This window comes from Arachis duranensis, chromosome 6 (genome assembly GCF_000817695.3).
Source record: "Arachis duranensis cultivar V14167 chromosome 6, aradu.V14167.gnm2.J7QH, whole genome shotgun sequence".
NCBI classification, from domain to species: Eukaryota; Viridiplantae; Streptophyta; class Magnoliopsida; order Fabales; family Fabaceae; genus Arachis; species Arachis duranensis.
In genome coordinates this window covers 103,876,883-103,887,526 of record NC_029777.3, presented here as the reverse complement: position 1 = coordinate 103,887,526, position 10,644 = coordinate 103,876,883, and the positions used below count along the sequence as shown (strand labels likewise).

General features: G+C 46.2%; 1 protein-coding gene across 2 annotated transcripts in view; it reads left to right on the top strand.

Moving 5' to 3' along the window:
- The first annotated feature begins 369 nt into the window (after window positions 1-369).
- Window positions 370-10,644, top strand: part of LOC107495377 (photosynthetic NDH subunit of subcomplex B 3, chloroplastic) — a 14,704-nt gene continuing 4,429 nt past the window's right edge. The window contains exons 1-3 of one of the 2 annotated variants that reach the window (XM_016116526.3): window positions 370-656; window positions 841-954; window positions 1,288-1,341. In XM_016116526.3, coding sequence (XP_015972012.1) covers window positions 507-656; window positions 841-954; window positions 1,288-1,341 — 318 coding nt within the window. In that variant the 5' untranslated portion in view covers window positions 370-506. The remainder of the gene's footprint in view (window positions 657-840; window positions 955-1,287; window positions 1,342-10,644) is intronic. The other variant, XR_001593473.3, reaches the window with a different exon arrangement.

Genomic DNA, 10,644 nt, shown 5'->3' with positions numbered 1-10,644 from the left:
TTCATATCTAAGATATAATATATTTGTTTATCATAATATAATATTAAAAACTTTATGATCAATAGTATTTTATTTATGTCAAAACTTTAACATCGATGAGCAGCTACTCACTATTATAAACACAAAACAGAGTTTGTTAATTCCTTGAAATTTTACTGAACGATATTGGATGGTGATTAAGTTAAAACTATCAAATTTAACCCAAAATAATAATAATAATAATAATGATAATAATAATAATAATAATAATAATAATAATAATAATAATAATAATAAATTATTCCAAAAATAAATAGATGATCGTATATTTTCTCTTAATCTCTTCTAGTTGTCACGGGTGAGTGTTCTAGAGTTGCAAATAAAAAACGGGATAAGAGACTGTGTTCTAATTAAAATCCACGTACATGTCTACCTATATTTTTCCTTATTTATTATTATTATTATTATCATCACAAAAGATTCAACAAGCTAAGTGAATAAACGGGTTGTGGGAGAGACAATAAATAATGGCTTCCATGAATATATTCACTCCCATTTCACTCCCCTCCAACAGCTACTTCCCCCGCCGGCGACAACCCATCTCAGCCCCTTTTGCTGCCGTGAACTCGCCGGAATCTCCTCCCGCAAAGCCTGAAATAGAGCTTGAATTCATTGGGGTATGTTGTTTTTATTAGTGCCATATATCCATACATTTATTTCGGATAAAAATAAGGTAAAAAGTTTGTTAATTTAACAATTATGTAGTAGTGTCTGAATTGTGAATATTTATAAGATAATTTGAAGTAGAAGAAATAAAAAAAAAAAGATAATTGGAATTATTGTTAATGTATTATTCATCAGCCGAAGGCTTCAAGTGATGGATCGTACCCTGTGGATAAAGCAAAAGAAATAAGTGGAGAGAAGCTGTTGAGGAACATAATGTTGGATAACAATATTGAGCTTTATGCCACCTATGTACGTGTAACGTTTCCTTCCTTTCATAATTTACCCTTCTTCTTCTATGAATTTCGATTATTTTAGACCGCATACATACATATACATATACGCTTTCTAAAAATTAACCACATACACCCACTAAAATAATACCGCCTTATTAATATTATTTTTATAATAAAAATTCATGATAGTTAAAAATTATTAATTAGATGATTCAATATATTTAAATAAATTAATATTTAATAATTTTTAATCATCAAAGATAATAATATATGTTAGTTTTTATTTATTATTAATGTTTACAATGCAATATGATTTTGACTTTTGAGCTTTTGAGCACCGTTTCAACAGGGGAAGGTGATGAATTGTGGAGGAGGTGGTAGCTGTGGAACTTGCATAGTAGAGGTAAGGCATTTAGAATGTGTTTAGTTTTGAAAATAAGACAATACAAAATGCTGAAAAAAAGATACAAAAAAATAAAAATATAAAAATTAATATTTTTATATTTTATTTAATGATAAATTAGAATAAATTATGAAAGTTTAATTTATTTTTATTTTTTTAATCAAAAAATTAAAAAAAATATATTATAAAAAATAATAAAAAAATAAAAAATAAATTTATCTTTTGTTAGTGTCTTTATCCTTTCTATCAAGATAGATACAAAATACACTAATTTAGTATCTTTAGATATAATATGTCTGTCTATGTCTTATCTGGCAAATATGATTTGGTATCTCTATATTCCTATCTTAGTATCTCGTGTCAATAAATAAACGCAATTTTATAGACTATGTAAAGTACCATTTTATTTGGTTTTAAAAAGATTAAATTTTTTTCTAGATGATTTTTAAAAGAAAGTGTTCGGTAGTCGGTTTCCGGACAGATCGGGTGAGTAGGTAATGGGATGGGGACGCCCTTGCCTTGATCGTACGGGAGTTGGGATTGCCGAGTAGCCGAGCTCTTGTTGTGGAGAGAGAATGAGGGGGGGCGCCACCTGCAAAGACACTCTGACGCTCAAGTCAGCGATGTGCAGGCGGGCAGAATAATTAGGTGGAAGGATATGACGTACCTTGGGAAGGGCAGGTCCTTCCCCATTTATACTTGTCAGAGGTGGGCCCAGAGGGGACGAGCCCACTTTCCACGAAGATTCCTCCGAGCTGTGTTAGGGGGATGTGAGGACGCGTGTTCAGGTGTCGTGGCAAACGCTGAGAGCTCGACCGTTCGGGTCGGGTTCTCGACGGGTCGGGCCGACCCGTAAGTAGCTTTGGGCCGGCCCGCAACAGTGCCCCCACGCGCCGACAATCAGCCGTATAGGCTGTTGGCGGCGAGTCTTCTGCCATCGTTGTCGTTTGGTCGACCGCTCGTGTGAGTGACGCGCTGCCCACATGTGTGCCCGTTCGTGGTTCGAGGCGTTCCTTTGTCGCCTCGTTTTTCGCGCGGGGCATTAAATGCCCATAAAAGATTGAAAATTCCTGTGTGTGTAAAGACAGTTCTGCCCCCAAGTCTTTCGCGCTTCCAATAGAGCGGTTTTGAACAGTTTCATGCTTCTCTTCTTCTTCCATTTATTTACCTCCTTGATCATACTGCCTATTCGTTCCTTCTTTGCTCCCATCACACAAAGGCTGTTTCCATTGCTCTAACGCACATTGCTCTAACGCGCTTCATCCCTGTTTGAACTTCCTCAATTCTTCCAGGTAATTGCTTCTTTTCCCTTTATTCTAATGGTTGTTTGCATGTCTGCCATGATCATTTTTCTTGTTCTTGCTCTATTCTTGCTCTTTTTGGCTATTTGCGGGCGCATTTTGTGGATGCACTTTCTTTTCTTTTTATTGATCCTGGGGGGGTTTATGCTTTTGTCCGGTCTCGGTTTGTTTGGTCCCCCTTGTGGCTACGGCACGAGGGGTTTCTTTGGGTTTTTCCCGGGTTCCGACCTCACGGACTAACCGCGCGGTGCCCCCACTGTAGGTATGCCTCGTGTCGTTAGCCGAGCTTCGACCTCCGCCGCGGGTTACGACCCGTACGCGTGGGTAGTTTCCGACCTCAAGAACTCTCCCAATCAGATGGGGGAGGAGGAGCTAACGGAGTTTCGCCAAGCCGAGTATCTCTGTGGGGGTACCGACGAGGAGGCGAACTATGATGTTTATGTCCCCGCCCCTTATGAACGGCTTTATGAAATTAATTTCAATGCCCCCCGGGTTGCCGATTGGATTTGGTTCTACAAGGCCATGTTCACTCAGGTCGGGGTCCGCATCCCCTTTTCCCCCTTCCAGATGGGCCTTCTAAATCGAATATCCGTGGCACCATCTCAATTGCATCCGAATAGCTGGGCGTCCATTCGCTTCTTTGAGATGGTGTGCGAATATCTAGAGCTGCCGACCTCCGTCGACGTCTTCCTTTTCTTCTTTACTTTAACTAATCCTTCCAAGGAGGGGAAACACAAGAAGGGGTTCATGTCCTTCCGGTCTGCCCAGGGTCGGAGGATCTTTGGCTTGTTCGAGGACTCCTATCATGGGTTCAAGGACAAGTATTTTAAGGTTCGTCCGGCTAAGGGTCGCCACCCTTTTTGGTTATCCTTGGAAAAGGAGCGCCTCATCCCGACGTATTGGAGTTTCGGGGCGGGGTCTAATCCTTTTATCAAGGTTACTTATAAAGGGATGTCGGCCGTAGATCGGCGGATAGCCGACATCTTGTTGGCGGTTCTTGGGAGAAATAACATGAATCCCCATCTTCTCATGGGAAATCGTGAGGTTGCCAGAGATTATGTCTGTGAGTCCTTCTTGCCGTGTGGTCACTTGTTTAAATTTTCCTATTGCTTCTTTTGTTTGGCTTGTTTGACTTGTTCGTTTTTCAAATTGTTTTGTAGTGGGACTTTCTGCCGAGGTGACCGGCATGGACAACTTGTTTCATACTTTTCTTCAAGATGACGAGGGTGAGGAGGCCGCAGGACAACAGGCAACGGTTCCTCCAGAAGTGCCTGCTGCCGACGTTGATGCGTCCACAAAGGCCGCCACCCCGACCTCCGCCGCCACCCCGACTTCCGCGACTCAGATTCCTCCAGAAATTGCTATTCCTGGGCAGTCTTCTTCCTCTCGTCGGGAGGAGGAGGAAGAGTTGTCTGTCATCCCTACCCCCAAGAGACAGAGGTCCCAGTCTAGTCCTGAGGGTGTTTTGACTGTTATGGGAAGGAACTTCGATGCCGGAACGTTCATAGACGCTCAACTGCTTCCGGGCACAGAGGATCATTTCCATGGCACCGACCTCTCGGGGCAGGCTCGGTGGATGTACCGCACTCTTCTTCGCGGCGCGGCCATAGCCAGGAAAGCGGAGTTCGAACTTTCTGGTATGGCCTCGCTTCGTCGGAAGCTCGAGTCCTCTGTTAATGCCAATAATAAGTACAAAACTGAAGTTAAGACACTTCAGGATCAGCTGGTCGAAGCGGGAAATAAGGTTGATGCTGCTGAGAAAAAGGCTGCTTTGGCAGAGGAGAAATTGAAGACCGCCGATGCCTCCGTATCCCGTTTAACGGAGCAGGAGACGACCTTGAAGAGCCAATTGAGTGCTGCGCAGAGTCGGCTGTCCGCTCTGGAGAAAGAGCGGGATGATGCAGTGGCGGCTGCCAAGGTAGCTCGGGAGGAAGCCGAGTTGTTTAAGCAAAAGCATAAGGAAATCAAGGAGCAGGGCAAGAATGCGATTTTCATGACTGAAGAGGCGCTCAAAGCTCAGGTGAAGGTCGTTTCACCGGATTTTGATGTGTCGGCGATCGGAGTCTTCAAGACAATTAAGGATGGCAAAATTGTCGATATGCCGAAGAAGTGATGTTTGTTTTGTTTGTACTTTTTGTTGAACGTTGTTATGACTTTGGTGCCCGTTAGTGGGTTTGTGGGTTTGTTTGCCCGTAAGTTTGACTTTTCTTGTCTTATTCGCCGTCGATTTACTTCGTGTTTCCGTTTACTCGCGTTAGCCGTTTATGGCGTGCGTTCTTGTTGTGGTCGTTCATCGTATCTTTTTGAACTGAGGGGCTCTCGGGGTGATCAGTCCCGAAGCCTCGCATCATCGTTTTTATAATGGTTGCTCAGAGAGTTAACAATTGGAAAACGGCATAGACAAAGGTATAATGTAGAAAGTTTAGAAAATAACATAGGCAAATGTAGTATGTAAAGAGTTAGGAGGGTTTAATCATTATATCCAAGATACTGAAGTGCTATTACGAAATAGATGGCTTATGAATAAAACCTCCTTAAGTTATCCGCATTCCATGTCCTCGGGACCTCCTTGCCATTGAGTCTTTCTAGTTTGTATGCTCCTCTTCCGATTACCTCCTTGACTCGATATGGTCCCTNCTTCCGATTACCTCCTTGATTCGGTATGGTCCTTCCCAGTTCGCCGCTAGTTTGCCTTCTCCCGGAGCGGACGGGCCGATGTCGTTACGTCTCAGGACGAGGTCGTCTTTTTCGAACTTCCTTTTGAGCGCTTTGGCGTTGTATCGTAGAGCCATCCTCTGTTTTAGCGCTGCTTCTGCCAGATGGGCCAATTCCCTGGTTTCTTCTATCAGGTCTTTCTCGACGGCTTCGTCTACTCCCTTCAAAAGTAGCCGTGGGCTCGGCTCTCCGATTTCTACGGGTATCACTGCATCTGACCCGTAGGTTAGTCGGAAGGGTGTCTTTTTGGTGGAGGACTGTTCGGTTTTTCGGTAAGACCATAGGACCGAGGCCAGCTCGTCGGCCCAAGAGCCTTTCTTGCTATCCAACCTCTTCTTGAGCCCTTGCAAGATGACCTTATTCGCGGATTCGACCTGCCCGTTTGTCTGTGGGTGTTCTACCGAGGAGAATCTCTGCTTTATGCCTAGGCCGGTGAGGAATTCCGTGAACTTTTTGTCCGTGAATTGTGTCCCGTTGTCCGAGATGACGACCTCCGGGATACCAAACCGTGTTACGACTTGTCTCCACATGAATTTCCTGCAATTGGACGAGGATATGCTGGCCAGCAGTTCAGCCTCTATCCATTTTGTGTAATAGTCGATAGCGACTATGAGGTATTTGACTTGTCCCGGGCCGACGGGAAAAGGTCCCAAGAGATCAATTCCCCATTGCGAGAATGGTCGAGAGGCCGTTAGTAAGTTGAGCTCGGAGGCGGGTGCACGATGGAAGTTGGCGTTTTCTTGGCACTTGACACACTTCTTGACGAGCTCCTTGGAGTCAGCCATCATGGACGGCCAGTAATACCCTGCTCGGATTAACTTCCTTGCTAGGGCTTTGCCGCCTATGTGGTGGCCGCAGCATCCCTCATGGACTTCCCTGAGGACGTAGTCCGTCTGGTCGGGATGTAAACACTTCAGCAGGGGATGATTGAATCCTTTCCTGAAAAGCTGGCCCTGGATGATGGCGTATCTGGCGGCTTCTCTTCTTAGCTTTTTGGCATCTTTTTCGTCGTTGGGGAGCTTGCCGCTTTCTAAGAAGTCGATAATGGGATCCAGCCATGATGGGCTTAGCTTCGAAAGGTGTAATGTGACTGCTGGTTCTCTTAGTTTTCCTTGTATTAGAGACCGGTTACCCTCTCCCGGTTTGGTGCTAGCCAATTTTGACAAGAGGTCTGCCCGCGTGTTCTTTTCTCTCGGGACGTGCTGGATCGTGACTTCTTCAAACTTTCGGCTCAAGTCCTTGACTTTTTCTAAGTACTTCTGTAGCAGCGAGTCCCTAGCTTGGTAGTTCCCGTTTACTTGGGAAGTGACAATTTGCGAATCGCTGCATATCTCCAACCTCGTTGCCCCGACCTCTGCCGCTAAGGTTAGGCCCCCTATGAGGGCTTCGTTCTCTGCTTGGTTGTTTGACACGGGAAAATCGAACTTAATTTATTGCTCGTATATGACTCCAGCCGGGCTTTCCAAGATAACCCCGGCACCCCCGAACGTCTGGTTGGAGGCTCCGTCTACATGGAGTTTCCACCGTGTGTTCGTGTCTTCGGCTGTGTCCCCCGCTACTTCCACTAGGAAATCCACCATTGCCTGCGCTTTGATAGCCTGCCAGGGTTCATATTGTATGTCGTATTGAGAGAGTTCAATCGACCAGGTCATCATTCTCCCCGCCAAGTCGGGTTTTTGAAGAACTTGTCGGATCCTCTGGTCTGTTCTCACGACGATTTGGTGGCTCTGGAAGTACTGCTTTAATCTTCTGGAAGAGGTCAGGAGCGCCAGAGCTAACTTCTCCAATTTGTTATATCTCAACTCTGCCCCTTGTAAGGCCCTGCTGACAAAATAGATTGGTTGTTGTGTCCTTCTTTCTTCTCGTACTAAAACTGAGGCCAAGGCTTCTCCTGTTATGGCGAGGTATAGGTACAACGGCTCTCCTTCTCTTGGCTTTCCGAGGACAGGTGGTGTCGCTAGGATTTCTTTAAAGTGTTGAAAGGCTTCCTCGCATGCGGGTGTCCATTCGAACGCTATTCCTTTCTTCATGAGATTGAAGAATGGTAGGGCCTTTGTTGCCGATGCTCCAAGAAATCGTGACAATGAAGTTAGCCGACCTACCAACCTTTGGACTTCCTTGATACTGCCTGGGCTCTTCATTTGGAGTATTGCCTGGCACTTCTCCGGGTTGGCTTCTACCCCTCTTTGGGTTATCATGAACCCGAGAAACTTTCCAGCTTCCATGGCGAAAGCACACTTGAGGGGATTTAGCCTCATACCGTGTTGTCGGAGGGACGCGAATACACTCGCCAGGTCGTTCAAAAGGTCGACAGGTCGTGTTGTTTTTGCGAGGATGTCATCCACGTAGACTTCAACTGTCTTTCCTATGAGGTCGTGGAATATCCTGTTCATCAGCCTCTGATACGTTGCCCCCGCATTTTTCAGGCCGAATGGCATTACCTTATAGCAGAAAGTTCCTCCTGGCGTTATGAACGCCGTCTTGTCTTCGTCTGGACGGTGCATCGGTATCTGGTTGTAACCGGAATAGGCGTCCATGAAACTTAGATACCGGTATCCTGCCGCAGCATCGACGAGTGCATCTATGTTAGGGAGGGGGAAGCAGTCTTTAGGACATGCTTTGTTGAGGTCGGAGTAGTCCACGCACATTCTCCACTTGCCGTTGTGCTTTTTTACCAGTACTACATTCGAGAGCCATGTCGAGTAGTCCACTTCCCGTATGAAGCCTGCTTCTAGGAGACTGGCCGTCTGTCTGGCCACCTCCTCCGCTCTTTCTGCCGACATCTTTCTCCTCTGTTGGGCCACCGGGCGTGCTTCCGCCTTTACGGCAAGATGATGCGATATGATTTTTGGGTCTATGCCCGGCATGTCGGCTGGCGTCCAGGCAAACAAGTCACTGTTGGCTCTTATCATTTCGACCAAAGTCTCTTTCAACTCGTGTGGGAGGTTTTTGTTGACGAATGTGAATCTCCCCTCTTCGTCACCGATTCTGAACTTCTCCAGATCCCCTTCTGGTTCCGGTCTAGGCTTGTCATCTACTCTGGCATCCAGGTCGGCTAGGAACACACCGGACGCCTCCTTAGACTTCTTTCTGAGGGAGAGGCTGGCGTTGTCGCAAGCGACCGCCATTTTGAGGTCTCCCCTTATGGACCCTATGGATCCGTCCTCGGTAACGAATTTCATGATCAGCAGCTTTGTGCTGATTATGGCTTCGAAATCATTGATCGTTTTTCTTCCCAGGATGATATTATAGGCGGTGGAGTTTCGGAGGATCACGAACTCGGCCATCGCCGATCTCCTGCCCTGGGATTGCCCTATTGAGATTGGCAAGGATATTATTCCATCCGGTTTGATGAAGTGGTCGCCCAATCCTATTACCCCGTGTTGGTGAGTCGTCAGATCGGCATCCTTTAGTCCTAGCGCATCGAACACGTTGCGGAACATGATGTTTGAATCTGCTCCCGTGTCAACAAGGATGCGCTTGACGAGACCGGTCCCTACTCTGGCCGTTATGACCATGGGTAGGTTTTCCGGGACGTCGTCGAACCACTGGTCTTCTGGGCCGAAAGAAATGAGTGGAGGCTTCCTAGGGTTTCGCGTCGACGAGGAGGAGATCGACAGTATCTTGGCGTCCTTCTTACGTGCGGATTTGGATCTTGGTGCGGCGTTTTTGGCCATCACTACGTTTATCACGGTGAGGCCGTGTTCTCCACCTTCTGGCTCTTGCCGCCTTTTTGCCGAACGAGTTTTGCCTTCCTCGTCTTGGTCGCGGTAGCGCCTCCTTGGTTCCCTGATTAGGTGGGAGAAGGCCGCGAGTTTACCTTCCCTTGTCGCTTGTTCCAATGCATCCTTCAGGTCGAAACAATCCTGCGTTAGGTGGCCGTAACCCTTGTGGTAATCACAATAAAGGTTCTTGTTCCCTCCGGTGCGGTCTTTGAGTGGTCGGGGCTTCGGCAGGATTCCTTTCTCGGCTATTTGTTGGTAGACTTCCACGATGGGGAGATTGAGCGGGGTGTAGTTGGTGAATTTTCCGACTCGGGGGAACGTCCTTTGTGCCTTACTCAGCGCTTCTTCCCTGGTTTGTCCCTTTGGCCTTTCCCCATTGCCCTGTTGCCGGGTTTGATTGTAGCTGGGCTGCCGTTTGTTGGCGGCCACGACTCGGCTGACTTCCTCGTCGTTTATGTACTCCTTGGCCACCGTCTGGATTTCATGCATTGTCCACACCGGCTTCGTGGTAAGGTGTTTTCGGAAGTTCTCGTTGAGGAGGCCGTTTGTCAGACAAAGACTGGCCACCGAGTCGGTTAAACCGTCGATTTCCAAGCATTCGTCGTTGAACCGATCTAGGTACCTCCTGGTCGGTTCTCCTTGTCTCTGGGTTATCCCTAGAAGGTTGATAGGGTGCTTGGCCTTCGCTATCCGTGTTGTAAATTGGGCTAGGAATGCACGGCTGATGTCCGAGAAACTGTAGATGGAACCTTGCGGAAGGCCGTTAAACCACCTGATCGCTGGCCCTGCTAAGGTTACCGGGAAGGCGCGGAATCTTACTTCGTCCCCCACTCCCTCCAGATTCATCCTGGCCTCAAAGGCCGTGAGGTGTTCTAGAGGGTCTTGAGTTCCGTCGTACCTCATGTCCGTTGGTTTGTCGAAGTGTTTCGGCAACCGGACCTCGAGGATAGACCGGTGGAATGGTTGACCCAATAAGCTCCAATATCAAACACTAAAGAAAAACATAATAATTCATAATGTAAAGCAATTCATCAAACATTTAATGTGCAAGGAAGTAATGCTAAAGTGAATAGAAGGAATTTATAATACAAAAGAATTCATAAAACATATAATATGTAAAAAAGAAAGTAAAGCAAGTCATAAATCTCTAACTTGCATAGAAGCACACAATTATGAACAAATCCACTGTCTAATCATATTAAGATCAAACTAAAAGTACAATGGAACATATAATTACTTACACAAAACTAAAGGAACACAGTGCAAAGGGCGAAGCGACTCCATTGGTGGCAAAGTAGGAAATTTCTGTGACGATGGAAGTGGAGAACGATGGTGAGGATAGCTTAAAGAGAAACAGGGTCCTAAAATAGCAAGTGAGTTTTTATGTGATGATGAAAGTGGAGAACGATGATGAGGATAGGTTGGAGAGAAACTAAGTCCTGAACGCAGAGGTTGAACCGTTGAAGTGAGTTTGCGTGACTGCGTGAGGTTGAACGCAGTGAAGCAGAGGGAGATGAAAAGGAGGTAAATTGGAAAGAGGATTATATTCGGAAGCCTCTAAT